The sequence below is a fragment of the Camponotus vicinus genome, unplaced genomic scaffold (assembly GCF_025532165.1).
Source record: "Camponotus vicinus isolate PSW18456_S1 unplaced genomic scaffold, iyCamVici1.0 SCAF_12, whole genome shotgun sequence".
Lineage (NCBI taxonomy): Eukaryota > Metazoa > Arthropoda > Insecta > Hymenoptera > Formicidae > Camponotus > Camponotus vicinus.
The window spans coordinates 7,270,865-7,288,700 of record NW_028141948.1 but is presented as its reverse complement, the minus strand read 5'-3'; the positions used below and the strand labels follow the sequence as shown (position 1 = coordinate 7,288,700).

The 17,836-nt window shown below is 35.5% G+C and overlaps 2 protein-coding genes and 1 pseudogene across 2 annotated transcripts; 2 read left to right on the top strand and 1 right to left on the bottom strand.

Annotated features, from left to right (window-relative positions):
• Positions 1-2,595: 2,595 nt before the first annotated feature.
• Positions 2,596-3,795, top strand: LOC145962433 (uncharacterized). The gene has a single exon (XM_083083491.1). It carries the CDS (start codon positions 2,596-2,598, stop codon positions 3,793-3,795), a length of 1,200 nt encoding a protein of 399 aa, XP_082939617.1.
• Positions 3,796-5,454: 1,659 nt separating this feature from the next.
• On the top strand, positions 5,455-7,071 carry LOC145962432 (uncharacterized). The gene has a single exon (XM_083083488.1). It carries the CDS (start codon positions 5,455-5,457, stop codon positions 7,069-7,071), a length of 1,617 nt encoding a protein of 538 aa, XP_082939614.1.
• A 3,448-nt stretch (positions 7,072-10,519) lies between these two features.
• On the bottom strand, positions 10,520-15,189 carry LOC145963066 (uncharacterized; annotated as a pseudogene).
• Positions 15,190-17,836: the final 2,647 nt, after the last annotated feature.

Genomic DNA, 17,836 nt, shown 5'->3' with positions numbered 1-17,836 from the left:
ATATATGGTGTGACGTTGCCGTCCCGACGCGCGTCCATCCGCCCCGGAAATCTTCACGGGGCGCGAGCCGAGCGGCCGCGCCAGAAAAAGATTGCGAGAGCCGTATCGAAATCTCCGGAGAGACGAGCCATTATCCTTTTTCGCGCTAGTATTAATTATTTTTTTTGTATCATTTTTGTACGTCGGGCAACCCGCCGGAGGGAAACCAGAAGAGGCCCAAGAGGAATCATTACGACAGCCGATACGACAACGCCGGAGGAACAGAGTCGCGGGTGGATTTCGCCCCCTTCAAATAAAGGAAGGAAATCATCTGTCTTGTGGGCCGAAATAACCGGGCCGGATCGGCGCCACCCTCAGAGGAGGGAGGACGGAAAATCTACCTCCGGACGATCGTGGATAACAGGATCGCCGAAAGTCAGCATTTTTAAAGTATCGGGACCGTTACGACCCCCGATACGGCGTTGTCGCGGGGCGCAGTAATACCTCGCGTGTCGCGGCGCTATTGGCCGCTAACCCGCGCACCCCTGCGCGCAGAATTGACGCCGCTATCGACCCTGGATCGCGAGATCCAGGGATTCACTCTGGTGCGGGCGCTCTCAGCTTGTAGTCGTTCTGTGAAACGTATTTTGTCGTTGTCGTTTTGTGTGTCGCAGCCGAGGTTGTCGAGAGGATGAGACCGAGGATCATCCCCTGTCAACGGGAGCGAGTATCGGTGAGGTTGCCCATCGCTATTTTGTACGCCACGTACGCGATTCCGTCCGCGGACCGGCCGTTCTGTCGCCGTCGCCATTTTCGTGTCTCGTTGTCGCTCGGGCATTGTACCGAGCTCGCGATTTTCGTGTATTTCGGGCGACCGGAGACAAGCGACCGAGGCATCAAGGACGATCGTAACGTAGGCCGTAGCTGATAAGGAACCGTTCGTCTCTCTCCGGGATTCGGGGTGTCGTAAAACGCGTAGTGACCGGCTCTCATATATCGACCACGTGCGCGGTAAATCGCGGGGAATGCGTCCGCTATCCGTGCTGTCGAAAAGAGTTGTCGAAACCGCGTAAGACATCCCCGCAATCGATCTCCGGGCAATTTTCGTCTGTAATTAGCGTGTATGTGAGCGTGTGACCGTGTGCGTGTGACGACGTGGCAAATGTCGTGCTGTCCTTGTCGCTCTTGATACTTGTACGAATTGCGTTTATTGCGCGGTATTTGTCGTACGTTGGAGTGTGTCGCGGTGCATAAGAAAGTGTCGAAATTCGAGGGTTTCGCGTAGATAGAAAGCGTTACGCCGAAAAGAGGCGAAGCGGCGTCCGACGGCTATCGAATTCCGAGTGAATCGATCTTGCTCGTAGCAAGCGAGATTTTTCGTCTTCGCAAATCGCTTGATTACTATCGCTCAATTATTAACCTCATTTCAAACATAGTGCTGTCGATTAAAAGAGCGAGTAACAAAGGGAATAGATCTGTTAAATGCGTCCTCGAGGAGATTGTCGAAATTTCCGTTACGCTCTCGACACGCCGTTCGGTTTCGCAAAGTCCGGCCATAAAAACGGGCCTGGAGGACGATAAATATCTCCGCTGTCTTATGATCTCGATTTCGTATTGCTATTGTTATCACCGCTGTCGATCTGTTGTACGTTATTTCAAATTTTCGCATTTATGTTAAACTCAGTTATATTTCGTTAATTCAGTCTCGCTAATTTATGTCATTATTACTATTTCTTTCTAGAACTTGTTATTTCTTTCCCTTTATATTCTTTTCTATTATATTTCTTTTATTTAAATAAATTTGTTACCTTCTCTTTTATATTAAATTCGCGTAATTTATTTGAGTGTTCGTTTCTCGTGTGTGTTAAATTCCGTTGTGCTCGTCAATTTTCGTAATCACCGACAGCTTCGCATAAAATAATTCAATATCCTTTCCAACGGACCCTGCCCCTCTACCGTTAGGTGAGCTGGTCGGCCCGTGGCGAAACAGGCTAACGTTCTTCGCGTTATTCTGACGATTTTGCGAATTGATACGTGAAAAACCGTATCTGGCGCCCATCTTCGAGATTTCGAGACGGCCTTCGCTTCGCCGCGGCTCGCGCGAGAACGCCCTCCATCTTAGTTCCTCCGAGCGCGAGTATCTCTATCCACCTTGTGTCTTTTTTTTTGACGGCGTTTTCGCTCCCCATTAACATCCTCCTCTCCAACACCCGAGGAGGATCGAAAAATTAAAAATAAAAAGACGCAATATATATATATATATATTTGTAAAATAAATATTTTATCATATTTATATCTCTTAGACACTTTGCATATGTCTACATCTTGTACATGGCTTCATTATATCATGGCTTTGCATATGCAAAATATGCAATAAATAGGAACTAAATATGTTATAATGTTTCTGAGAAATATGTGTATATAACACTATATATATAATATCCTATACTTTTCTTATTTTTATCTGTGTCTAATAAATGCAAATAAATTGTTTATTATTTATAATACATATTAGATGTTGAATATATAATTATCTGTTTTGTATTTTATACCATAATGTGTGTGAAAAAATTATGAATACGTGTACATTTACAATAATAATCAATATATGTAGATATGGCCTTGGACAGTCTTTGTGTCAGATGGGACTATATAGTAGGGAATTGCCAGATACCTCGCGATGAGTTCTTAATGGCAGTTCGCCTCATTTTGAACTCTACATTTTTTATGTTTAATGATGTTTGCTATCAACAAACATTTGGCACGCCCATGGGCTCTCCTCTTTCCCCGATCATCGCGGAGATCACGCTCCAAGATTTAGAAGCTAGGGCGATCGCGACTCTTGATGTGGATCTTCCATTTTATTTCAGATACGTTGACGATATTGTGTTGGCGGCTCCCCCCTCGATACTTAATACTATTATGAACACGTTCAATTCGTTCCACACTAGGCTGCAGTTTACTATGGAGGAGAGTGTCGACAACCGTTTGAATTTTCTTGACATCACAATCATTTTAGAAAATGGATTTATCGAATTTAATTGGTTTCATAAACCGACTTTTTCCGGAAGATACCTCCACTTTGAGTCGCGACACCCCCTTTGCCAGAAGAAGGGTACGATAATCGGCTTGACGGATAAGGTTTTCTGGCTTTCTCATCCAAGATTCCATAAAGAAAATTTTGAATTTGTCATTAACATTCTTTTGAACAATGGATATCCGCTCTCTTTTATCTTTCACACTATTGCTGACCGGCTTAATATTCTGTTTCACAGATTCAGTGACAAATGCAATAACATTCTGACGGACTGTGAGATCGGGACAGATGATGTTAGTGTGGGAAGCAGGGTTACATATTTTAATGTCCCATATGTGAGGAACATATCGGAACGTTTTCGACATTGCGTCGGGAATCTTAATGTTAGGCTCTCTTACACGGGAATCAATAACTTACGCCGATTTATTAAGGTCGGTAAGGATGGTTTGCAGAGAGATTCGCGCAGTAATATAGTGTATAAAATTAACTGCATGGACTGCGACGCTTCTTACATGGGACAAACTGGACGCTTGTTGAAAACGAGAATCAAAGAACATAGAAGGAATCTTACGTCCGTCATCGCGGAACATAGAGCGCTTGATCACACTTTTGATTTTGATAAGGTTGACATTTTGGATGAGGAAATGTTTTTAGGTAAAAGACTAATATCTGAAATGATTCATATCAAGCGCCAAAGGAATTCGTTGAACCTCCAAAGCGATACTTTAAAGTTGAACACATCGTGTCTGTCGATTATTGAAAACATATCTAAGATTTAATGAGCTGATGTTTGCCCTCCATGTACATGGATTGTTTTTGTTCGACCACAGTTTGATAGCGCTTTCCGTTGTTGTTTGAATTTTCGACTTAGTTGATTGTTTGCGTGCTGGATGTTCGTTTCGTCTCTGTCGGTCTTCTCGTTGTCCGAGTGAGTAGCCCTTGACTGTTGTCAATCAATTTTTATTGCAAATATATGACTCTGTTTTACTTTGTCAGTGCATCGCTCCTCGCGCTTTTTACCGTTGAGAGTACTGCTTGCATCGGTCTTTTTCGGGTGGATCGACTTGGATGGGATAGCGTTCACTCCTATAGACTATTGTATGTATGTGATTATGCTTTTTTTTCTCTTTTGTATTGACACCGCATCCTTTTTACTGTCTTAATTGGCATTTTTTGATTGTATTAGAATCACTGAAGATGGCTCGAAATGAGGCCGAAACGTATGAAATAAAGAAGAAAGATCGTTTCAATTGACTGTCTGGAGGAAAAATTTTTTTTCACGCCCTACAACCGCGTTGGCTCCTTATTGCCTCTTATTATTCATTTTAATTTGTTAATTTTGGGGAGCGTTTAACTTTGTGTAATTTTATGTTAATATTGCGCTGGCTGAAAATATGCGTTTTTCAACCTTTTTTCAATTTGTTAGCTTTTATTTCGGTTTTAGGACTGTATCTTATTTAAAGAAATGGGTTTGGATTAACAAGCGGTTGTCTAGATTAAATTTGCGTATTATATTTTTGAGGAAGTGCATTAGTCACAATGTAACACCACAACATCTGAGTTTTTGTAACCGTTATCTTAATGAATTACACCATTCCGTGTCACGCAGGCGACATGTTAATTTAAGGTCTAGGTTCGTTACGGATATATTGAAGAACGAAATTAAGGATTCGTACAGACACATTCGAGCATTGCGCCGCGAGATGTTTGTTGTTGTTCGACTTATATCTAACAATTTACCGATATCTATCTGTAATAATTTTTTTGTTAAACAGAGTAGGTCTCAGCGCGCTTTCTATCTCTATGTAAGTTCGAAACTGGACAAGAAGTTTAAATGGTTGTTAAATAAACAACTGAAAGAGACACTGAAAGATATTCGTCCGATTCGTTATTTTTACATGCATCCGAATCATAAATCTGCAGTTGTGACGCATCCAGTTAGTCAATCTTCAGCAATATATAATAATGTGAATTTTTCCTTTAATCCCCTACCCTCCCCCTCTTCTATTTGTATCAACCTTGATCCTTCATCTTTCTCGCCACGTGTTTCTCCGATCTTGGAATTAAGAGACGAATGGTTTGTTAATTTATCTTCGGCGCCCATACCCCATGATGTGAAGCGTTTACTACAACTTGGAGAGAAATTTTGTTTACCGGTGGTTGACAAGGAAAGAACGACTGTCGAATTACTGAAGAATGTGGAGTATAACATCAACAGGCTGCCCACAGAGATACGTACGACGTTGAGAAACAGATCTTTCCCTATTATAAGTACCTTTTATAATTCCTTTTCAAAAAAGTCTCCTGTTGATGAAATTATTTTGAGTTCTTTGAATGCTGTAAAAGAATTCACAAAGGAGAATCCTGACATTTTGTTCACGAGAGCCGATAAAGGCAATATAACAGTCGCGTTGAATAAGGACGATTATCTTTCTAATATGTCTATTTTGTTAGCAGACAAAAACACGTATAGAGTAGTAAATAAGAACCCGATTAATAAGGTGATTAGCAGTTTGCATGATTTGTTAGTGAGATGGAGAGCTCGTGATTACATCTCTGTTGCGAGATACAGAGCGTTAAATTGTACGGATGGCGTTTTACCGAGGGCCTATGGGCTGCCGAAAATTCATAAGAAAAATAAGCCGTTACGCATTATAGTCTCATCTAAGAACACGCCTCTTTATGGCCTCGCCAAATTTTTACATGACATTATTTATAAGTCTATTCCGAGACCTGACAGCCAAATTATCAATAGCGCACAAGTTGTCGACAGACTCAAGGGTAGAAATGTCGATGGTGATGTAAAATTGATTTCACTGGATGTCGTCTCTCTATTCACCAACGTACCGTTAGATATGGCCTTGGACAGTCTTTGTGTCAGATGGGACTATATAGTAGGGAATTGCCAGATACCTCGCGATGAGTTCTTAATGGCAGTTCGCCTCATTTTGAACTCTACATTTTTTATGTTTAATGATGTTTGCTATCAACAAACATTTGGCACGCCCATGGGCTCTCCTCTTTCCCCGATCATCGCGGAGATCACGCTCCAAGATTTAGAAGCTAGGGCGATCGCGACTCTTGATGTGGATCTTCCATTTTATTTCAGATACGTTGACGATATTGTGTTGGCGGCTCCCCCCTCGATACTTAATACTATTATGAACACGTTCAATTCGTTCCACACTAGGCTGCAGTTTACTATGGAGGAGAGTGTCGACAACCGTTTGAATTTTCTTGACATCACAATCATTTTAGAAAATGGATTTATCGAATTTAATTGGTTTCATAAACCGACTTTTTCCGGAAGATACCTCCACTTTGAGTCGCGACACCCCCTTTGCCAGAAGAAGGGTACGATAATCGGCTTGACGGATAAGGTTTTCTGGCTTTCTCATCCAAGATTCCATAAAGAAAATTTTGAATTTGTCATTAACATTCTTTTGAACAATGGATATCCGCTCTCTTTTATCTTTCACACTATTGCTGACCGGCTTAATATTCTGTTTCACAGATTCAGTGACAAATGCAATAACATTCTGACGGACTCTGAGATCGGGACAGATGATGTTAGTGTGGGAAGCAGGGTTACATATTTTAATGTCCCATATGTGAGGAACATATCGGAACGTTTTCGACATTGCGTCGGGAATCTTAATGTTAGGCTCTCTTACACGGGAATCAATAACTTACGCCGATTTATTAAGGTCGGTAAGGATGGTTTGCAGAGAGATTCGCGCAGTAATATAGTGTATAAAATTAACTGCATGGACTGCGACGCTTCTTACGTGGGACAAACTGGACGCTTGTTGAAAACGAGAATCAAAGAACATAGAAGGAATCTTACGTCCGTCATCGCGGAACATAGAGCGCTTGATCACACTTTTGATTTTGATAAGGTTGACATTTTGGATGAGGAAATGTTTTTAGGTAAAAGACTAATATCTGAAATGATTCATATCAAGCGCCAAAGGAATTCGTTGAACCTCCAAAGCGATACTTTAAAGTTGAACACATCGTGTCTGTCGATTATTGAAAACATATCTAAGATTTAATGGGCTGAGGTTTGCCCTCCATGTACACGGATTGTTTTTGTTCGACCACAGTTTGATATCGCTTTCCGTTGTTGTTTGAATTTTCGACTTAGTTGATTGTTTGCGTGCTGGGTGTTCGTTTCGTCTCTGCCGGTCTTCTCGTTGTCCGAGTGAGTAGCCCTTGACTGTTGTCAATCAATTTTTATTGCAAATATATGACTCTGTTATGTTTACTTTGTCAGTGCATCGCTCCTCGCGCTTTTTACCGTTGAGAGTGCTGCTTGCATCGGTCTTTTTCGGGTGGATCGACTTGGATGGGATAGCGTTCACTCCTATAGACTATTGTATGTATGTGATTATGCTTTTTTTTCTCTTTTGTATTGACACCGCATCCTTTTTACTGTCTTAATTGGCATTTTTTGATTGTATTAGAATCACTGAAGATGGCTCGAAATGAGGCCGAAACGTATGAAATAAAGAAGAAAGATCGTTTCAATTGACTGTCTGGAGGAAAAATTTTTTTTCACGCCCTACAACCGCGTTGGCTCCTTATTGCCTCTTATTATTCATTTTAATTTGTTAATTTTGGGGAGCGTTTAACTTTGTGTAATTTTATATCAATATATGTATTTATATATGTATATTGAATACTATTATAAAAATACATTTTAATAATTTCATTCATTATGGTATAAAATAGAAAAAAGCAATTTTATATTTAATATCTAATTGCATTATAATAAACAATTTATTTTCATTTATATTACACACAGATAAACATTAGAAAAGTATATAATATTAGATATATAGTTATATACACATTTCTAAAAAATACATATTTCTAAAATTAAACATTGTAGCATATTTAGTTCCTATTTATCGCATATTTTGCAAATGCAATCTATGATATAATGTACAAGATGAAGTAGACGTTTACAAAGTCTAAAAGATATTAATCAAATGTAATAAAATATTTATTTCACAAATATATATATATATATACAGGGTGACCCATTTTAACTTAGGCAGCCAAATAACTCGAAAAATAAGCAAGATAGAGAAAAATGTTTTAGACAAAAGTTGTATGGTTTCGAGGGGGCCATAAGATGGTATCATTGGTTTGACCTTGAAGAGTCATTTGAAGGTCACGTGAAGGTCACTTCAATTTTTTTAAATGGAATACCCTATATATTTTTATACATTCTTGTAGCTTATTTCGAGAGCTTTCCAAAACACTATAATTAAGTACCTTTCCGTTAAGTACTTTTTGAGTTATGATGCTTGAAATAATTTCTTAATTTTACATAAACCGTAAAATATCTTGTAAAATATTCATTTTTCGATTATCTTACCTTAATACTTTTATGTACAAAATAATGAGAGGAATCAATTGGTGTAAAGAAAACACATAGTTGTTTTTAAGAAAAAATATGGAATTGTTAATTGCAAATTACATATTTTTTCTTCGAAACAACTATGTGTTTTCTTTACACCAATTGATTCCTCTCATTATTTTGTACATAAAACTATTAAGGTAAGGTAATCGAAAAATGAATATTTTACAAGATATTTTACGGTTTATGTAAAATTAAGAAATTATTTCAAGCCTCATAACTCAAAAAGTACTTAACGAAAATGTACTTAATTATAGTGTTTTGGAAAGCTCTCGAGATGAGCTACAAGAATGTACAAAAATATATAGAATGTTCCATTTAAAAAAATTGAAGTGACCTTCACGTGACCTTCAAATGACTCTTCAAGGTCAAACCAATGATACCTTCTTATGGCCCCCTCGAAACCATACAACTTTTGTCTAAAACATTTTTCTCTATCTTGCTTATTTTTCGAGTTATTTGGCTGCCTAAGTTAAAATGGGTCACCCTGTATATATATATATATATACAGGGTGTCCCATTTTAAAAGTTCCACTAGATTATCTCTTTAGGAAAGCATTTAAGAAAAAAATGTTTCAAACAAAAGTTGTTTGGTTCGAAGGGAGACATAAAATGGTGCCATTGGTTTGACCTTGAAGAGTCATTTGAAGGTCACATGAAGGTCACCTTGAATTTCTTAAATGGAACACCCTATATATTTTTGCATATTCTTGTAGCTTATCTCGAGAGCTTTCCAAAACACTATAATTAAGTATTTTTTAGTTGTTTTTGAGAAAAAATATGTAATTGTTAATTGCAAATTACATATTTTTTTTAGAAACTATTATGTGTTTTCTTTACACCAATTGATTCCTCACATTGTTCTGTGCATAAAAGTATTAAGGTTAGATAATCGAAAAATGAATATTTTACTAGATATTTTATGGTTTATGTATAATTAAGAAATTATTTCAAGCCTCATAACTCGAAAAGCACTTAATGAAAAAATACTTTATTATAGTGTTTTGGAAAGCTCTCGAGGCAAGCTACAAGAATATGCAAAAGTATATAGGATGTTTCATTTAAGAAATTCAAGGTGACCTTCATGTGACCTTCAAATGACTCTTCAATGTCAAACCAATGGCACCATCTTATGTCCCCCTTCGAACCAAACAACTTTTGTTTCAAACATTTTTTTCTTAAATGCTTTCCTAAAGAAATAATCTAGTGGAACTTTTAAAATGGGACACCCTGTATATATATATATATATATATATATATATATATATATATATATAACATATATATAATATTATACATTTACGATTGAAGAGAAATCTTTAACCAAAGAAAAATATGCTTTTCTTAATTTTAGCCGTATATGATAAATACAAAATTAATTATTTAAAAAACTAATATAATACAGTTACACAATATAGTTATCTTTTACACTTAACACCATAATGATAAAAAATGAATACATGTATTTGTGTATATATATTAAATGTTATAAATATACGTATTAATATTTTATTCATCATGATATAAAACACAAAATAAAGATAATTATATGTTCAATATGTAATTGTTTGTATTCAAATATTAAATAATTTATTTGTACATATTTATTATATAGAGATAAAAATACGTAAAGTATATAACACTAGGTGTATGTATACATATAAACGTATAATGCCAGTACACGTTAGATCGCCTCTGGCTTTATTAATATATAAAATATATAATATTAAATATATTTATATTAATATAAAATATTTTTAAAAATATTTCATATATAGAATGGCCCCCATCCATCGCCCATTCTCGTAAGACGCAACCATTATATTTTCGTCTTTCCGATTTGCACACCAAGTGTATAAATAATATAGTATAATATAAAATATTTTTAAAAATATTTCATATATAGAATGGGCCCCATCCATCGCCCATTCTCGTAAGACACAACCATTATATTTTCGTCTTTCCGATTTGCACACCAAGTGTATAAATAATATAGCATTCTTTTTATGCGAATGAGGGACGCATTGAATATTATTATATTAAACAAATGCTATTTATTTTGGTGCAACAAACATTTATTGTGAAGGGAACCGTGACAGCTTGTTAGTTTCTATTATATTCATAAAATGACGTCTCATGCGCTCTACGTCATTAGAATATTTATCCTCACAAGGATTTCTTCCTAAAACTACAGATGTAGCAAAAGCAGCTGCATAAATTCCGCAACATATGCTATCTGGTTGTTCTTGGACTTTTTCAAATATTATATTGCTTACATTTATTCTTGGATAACGTTCGCGAATATAATCTTTCTCTTTTTCTGCTAATTTTTTATATGTACAGCCAGGTAAGCTGTCATATACATGCAGTTTGGAGCCATCACAGAAAATGCATCGCCAGTGATCAGTACAGTTGCCTCCAATTGTAAACTGTTGTCGCTATCACTGGCTGTTATTAGATCCGGAAACTCCAAATACAGAACGCTTTGCGTTTCGAAACAAGAAGTTTCTCTAACAACACGCAAGAATCTATCTAACGATTCATCGTTCAGTTTGCTCTGTACAGGCAGAACGTTCTCTCTCACCAAAGGAAGCGGAGCAATTATATCATCTAAAACTTTCTTACGTTTTGCTATTTCATCTTTAGTCAGATTTTGTTTAATCTTTGAATAACTGACTAAGATACAATCGCTATCTTGCTCTGTATCCGAAACAGTAGCAATATTCGCCAAGTCTGTTTGCATCAAGTTCAGTTTTAATCGTTTGTTTTCTTGCTTGTTATCTACATTATTTTGTTGCGCTATTTTGCGGATAATTTTTCTTTCAGATGCTTTTTTTTGAGCATCTTTTACATATTGCGGGTCTCTAATTAACATATGCCTGTTATGACGGCTATCCAAGATTTCTGGAAGCATACAGTCATGATAGAAACGTTTTAGAAAAGGCAGCATTTGATTTTCCCAAAAGTCGTTGTCTCTATTGACTACCACAACTTTTAAACTTTTGGGAGTCCATATAGTGAATATGCAATAGTTTCGCTGCGTTATGTTCAACTGCCCTTGAACTTGATAAAAGAATCGATGATTTCGATTCATTTTATCATTATTTTTTCTGTCAAATATGCCTTTCAGTAAAGGCAATTTTTGTACAGCCTCATCAGCTGTTAAATTCTCTGCTGATAGAGGACATTTAATCTCTACCAAACCATCTTCATCGATAAGTCCATCGGGAGAAGCACCCAAAAATGGATTTTTATAATCAATGAACAATCCACATGGTTCAATTTTTTTTTTTAATTTTGTAGTCAACTCTTTCCTGGCGACTTCCTCCCTATCGCGACCATATTTCATGGCTGCTGTGTCAATTTGTGGAGGATATAAAATGCTTTTTACAGTCGCTGCACAAGACGTTGTTGGTCTCATGCGACATACAGTTCCAAAATTGGATGCTGTTAGCATTTCACGTCTTAATGAATGCCATAGTTCACATTCATTTTGGTCTCTTGTATCCCGTTCAATTTTTTCCCTGTTTTCTGCATTTTCTGACAACTTTTCTATATGATTTATTTCAAGTTGTTTGTATACGTCAGGTGGAAGATCTGGCTTTTGTGATTGTGGACCATAATATCGATCTGTTCCTGCCTCTCGTTTAAATTTTTTAGATCTGCCATCCTCTTCTCGAGATTTTTTGGTTATCGCAACCTTTATTTGTCGTCGTTTTTCTAAATTTGTGACAGTCGGAGGAACACCCTTACACATGCTTTTGTGTACTTGCGTAAGCATTTGTTGAGTATTATACTGCACAACAGCTTCCGCAATTCTAGCATTGTAAGAACCTCGTAAACCAAAATTAAGGCGCTTTCCACCTATTTCTTTGCAGATTATCGAATTAAACGCTTCTGCAGGATTGTTTGTCAAATTTAACAACAAACTATCGGAATAAGCACTCAAATACCTGACAGCACTTTCAATTTTGTCATATAAACCGTGGAATTTTAAATACGGCACATAATTTTGTATTTTCTCACGGTTTTCTTCGCATGTACGGCCACGTTCATTACATCTTTTATGCTCACCAAAAATATGGCTAGGAATATTTAAAATATCTTTTTGTAATTCCGTAGCTTTGTCATGGTGAGGTAATTTTTCCTCTTTTCGTAGAGCGACAGGTTCTAGTACTTCTTTCCGTATTTTTAAAATGTTGTTTTTTACAACATTTCGTAGCTGTACAAAGCCACGTTTTCTGTGCTGTTTTAGTTGAACTGTACCTGCAACGACTTACAACTTTTTGCACAAGTTGCGAAGCAAATGATTAGTGCATTCTACTTTTTTTACGGTCACCATTTGTTCGCGATACGGTGCGTTATTTAGTATGGCCTGATATGACACTGCTGTCGCCATCAGCAATAATTGTTTTATATATCAGTCCATGCATTTCAAGGCTATTTTTAAAGCCTTCTACAATGGCGTCACTTTCCATACTTGTAGAGCTAGCGTTGCGGTCAAAATTTTTATAACATTTGTGACTGCGTGACTCAAGTCCATTTCGCTCCGCTCTGTCACACACTGTACAAAATTTGTTGCGGACACCAATGAAGAGAACTTTTTTTGTGCGGTAACCAATTATGGCACCAACACCGGAAAGTGAATCGTAAGCGTTGCCGTACGATCTCTTCATCCAACTACCATCCGCTACAACGGTTATTTATGGAATGCCATTTATAGTTTCATTCCTCTCGAGGGCGAGTTGTTTTTCTACTTCGCCTGCCATTTTCATACTTTCTATAGCTGTTTTTTGAAAATCATCGACTAGATTTTCGCGATGTTTTATATAAGTCTTTTCAGACATGCAAGGAATATTTACACCTGCACAGAACTCTTCCAGTTGGGCATAACCATTTCCAACTGTTATAGTTGTAGCTACAGCAGCTTGGTTGAGATCCAACTTTTCAGGTTCTGTGGGTTCTGACCATATGTTGTCTTCATAGTTGCACATTTGGCATTTGAAGAACTACTGCGTCATTAACCCACAGCGATGAGAATTTACGAGTTTCCAATCTTTAAATTGGCACTCTACTCCTCGCGCATGGTTACACAGGCCCACAAAAAAAAAAAAGTTTGCAGTACTTTTGACCAGACATACTTTTTCTTTCGTATTTTTTGACGCTGAATCCGAATCTGCAATAAAAATGTAGCCTTCTCCTGCATATTTTTAACTTTCCTTAGAAAAACCCCATTTTTTACGTTTTTTTTGTGGTTTTTTAAATTAAAAAAAAATGGAAGAAAGATACGATTAATTTGACTTCAGAATTGAATTCTACGGTAAAAAATACATCAAAAACCATGTCTTGAATATTTTTTTAATGAGATTTCAATCCCTCATACGGCGTTGAAAAGGCTAAAGAACCAGAAAAAGCCAACATTCATTCCAAATTTGATTAAAACGCGATTAAAATTTGATTCTACAACTTTGAAAGAGTTTATAGGCATTATAAATACTACTCTGGGGATTTTTGAGGTCGCTGATCATGAATTTGATGTCAGATTTTTTAAAAGACCACTCCCAGGAGACGTTAGTGGATAGCATACGAGATAAATTAATTGGTTTTTCTGAAAATCGATGTTTCAAATACTATTTTGGCGGTTTTCCATAACATGGTTCATGAAAACAAGGTTTATTTGGACTGTTAATTGTGAATTGGATTTGAAATTCATGATCAGCGACGCTAATAAACCCCGGTATAGTATTTTCAGCTAATTTCAAGAAAGTGTCTCATACTTTTAATGATACTGTAATTGAGATAATGCAATACTTGCTAACAAATCTGAATTTCAGTGGCGAGGTGACGGATACTAGGTGTCAACGCTTTCTCTCTCTCTTTTTCCCCCTCTCTCTCTCTCTCTCTCTCTCTTTCTGAAATATGTTTTACCGAATACAATTCTTTATTTGAAAAATAAGTTTTAAGTAAATCTAAATATTCTTCTGCTCGATTTTTATCAGCATAACCGATAGGAATAGATCTTTGCCATCTTAAACATAAAGTGTTAGTTTAATCTGAAGCTCAAGTTGGGGTGAAAGAAGCCCAATCACAATTGTCACTTGTATTCGAGACGTATTATGATATCTCAAACAAGTATTAGTACTCAATAGTGGTACTATCAAAAACCAATTAATTTATCTCGTATGCTATCCACTAACGTCTCCTGGGAGTGGTCTTTTAAAAAATTTGACATCAAATTCATGATCAGCGACCTCAAAAATCCCCAGAGTAGTATTTATAAGGCCTATAAACTTTTTCAAAGTTGTAGAATCAAATTTTAATCGCGTTTTAATCAAATTTGGAATGAATGTTGGCTTTTTCTGGTTCTTTAGCCTTTTCAACGCCGTATGAGGGGTTGAAATCTCATTAAAAAAATATTCAAGACATGGTTTTTGATGTATTTTTTACCGTAGAATTCAATTCTGAAGTCAAATTAATCGTATCTTTCTTCCATTTTCTTTTAATTTTAAAAAACCACGAAAAAAACGTAAAAAATGGGGTTTTTCTAAGGAAAGTTAAAAATATGCAGGAGAAGGCTACATTTTTATTGCAGATTCGGATTCAGCGTTAAAAAATACGAAAGAAAAAGTATGTCTCGTCAAAAGTACTGCAAACTTTTTTTTTTTTGTGGGCCTGTGTTATCAAATGTTCTGTGGATTTCATTCCACATAAAAGAAATGTCGACAATGCGACGGCCTTCGGGCATGCTTTCCTGAATATGATTTGCATCCAGAGGGCCGTTATCGATAACAAAACTATCGTCATCGCAAAGTTCGACATTTTTATAATACATACCTGTATTTGAAGGTGACTCCAGGCATTGCATTATTTGGGTACTAACGTTAAAATCCATCGTATCAGAACATTCTATCGATTTCTGAAAATCGATGGATTTGTTGTTAATACTCTTTATGCTCCTGGAGTCATTTGTCCCTTCCTTCATCAGCTTCAATAACTGTCGCCTGAAAAAATGAATGGTTTAATATTGTGTAAAATATTATTACAAAAATAACATATATTTCATACACTTTATCTTTTTCTATAATCTTGGAAGAAATAAAATCTCTTTAAAATAAGTGTAATCCTTTGTTTACAAAATTTTACATAATTATTACTGCAAATTAACTATGGAAAAATATATATTAAAACAAAATAAATATCAATCTTTTTTAGTAAACTAAAGCACGCATGCAAATCATATCTGGTATAATTATTTTTCAAAGTAACCAACGCACGAATAAATCGCCTCTGGGATTATTTTTTACAACCAGCACACGAATAGATCGCCTCTGGGATTTTTTTTACAACCAGCACACGAACAGATCGCCTCTGGGATTTTTTTTTACAACCAGCACACGAACAGATCACCTCTGGGATTATTTTTTACAACCAGTATACGAATAGATCGCCTCTGAGATTTTTTTTACAACCAGCACACGAACAGGTCGCCTCTGGGATTTTTGTACAACCAGCACACGAGTAGATAGTGTCTGGGATAAATATTATTTTGTGACCAGAGAGCTCATGCAAACCGCATCTGATATAAAATATTTTTTTAAATAGCCAGCTCACGAATAGGCTGCCTCTGGCACTAACTACTATAGAAAGTATAATAAGCAATTTTGAATTACATATAAAGGTAAACAAAGGATTACATTCTTATCTTTCTGAGATAATCTATCATGATTATTTGTGTATGATACTAAGTATTGTTAAATGGATAATGTGTACACACACATACGATTATAATTTTACACATAGGATGTCCTATTTTAAGTGATGCACTGGAATATCCGGTCAGGAAAGCATTTTAGAGAAAAAGATTTCAGATAAAAGTTGTTTGGTTCGAAGAAGGATATAAGATGCTGCCATTGATTTGACCTTGGATAGTCATTGGAGGTTACACGAAGGTGACTTCCAATTTCTTAAATGAGAACTCCTATTTTTCATTACACATTGTTATAGCTTTTTTTAGAGCTTTTTAAAACACTATAAAATATTTTGTATTAAGTACTTTGTGAGTTATGAGGCTAAGAATAACGTCTTAATTTTATATAAACAATAAAATATCTCATAAAATATTCACTTTTTTATTACATTACCTGAGTATTTTTATGCAATACAAAATAATGAGAGAAATCAATTGGTGTACAGAAAACATACAGTTGATTTTAAGAAGAAAGTAATTTGCAATACAAATAATTACAATTACAATTCAAAATATTTTTTCTTAAAATCTATTAAATAGATTTTTCAATGTATAAGTCGCCTTCGTGTGACCTCCAATGATTATCCAAGGCCAAATCAATAGCAGCATCGTATATTCCTCTTCGAACCAAACAAATTTTATTTGAAATCTTTTTCTCTGAAATACTATTCTGAGAAGATATTGCAGCATCATTTAAAATGGGACACCTTGAATATATTGGGTTGATGCTAAAGTTCGTTCCGTTATTTTTTTTAATTGAAGAAAAATTACACAAAAAATTGAAGAAAACACGGGACGAACTTTTGCATAAACCTAATAAATATTGTTATAAACATTATTCTTACAAACAAAGAAATCACAATGATTATCTATTTATGCATATACTTATGTGAACATAATGAATAAATTAACAGAAAGATAATTATAAAAAAAAGAATAAACAATAAGAGAAAAAAGAAGAGAAAGATAATAAGTGAATGTCTTTATATTATCAATACCATAAAGCAATATATTAATTAATCATTCGAAATTAGTATCATCACCGAATACTGAGCAAAAAGCATCGATAACAAAATATTACTTTTTCCTTTTTTTACCATCGTCAACGTTTAGAGACATTCATGAAGATGTAAAAGAGTCCCCCCATTTCTCTCTCTTTCTCCTTCTCTCTTTCGGTTTCTTTATTCTTTTATGTCTACCATTTTTTTATTACATATTTGCCGTATATGCATCATATACAAATAATCTGTGTTCATTTGTGTATTTAAGTCATAACAAATTCATGACAATACTATTTTTGCTAAATTTTGGAAATATATGTCAATAAATATAAAAAATGTTATAATTATAAACATAAATTAATTTTAAATACAATCTTTTTCATGCAGGTATATCAATTATAATACGTATAAAAATGTAACTATTTTTCCTTCTTTTATGTCATTATCAATGTTTATATTTTACGTAAATGATCAAATGTACAATGAGAGATACTCATTACACACGCTATCTCTCTCTCTCTCTCTCTCTCCCCTCTCTTCTTCTGTTTAATTTTTTTGGTTTATCCATCTCGTTATTAAACACGTGCTGGATGTATACAAATCATACATGTATAATGAATATGTGTGTGTTATTTGCATATAGT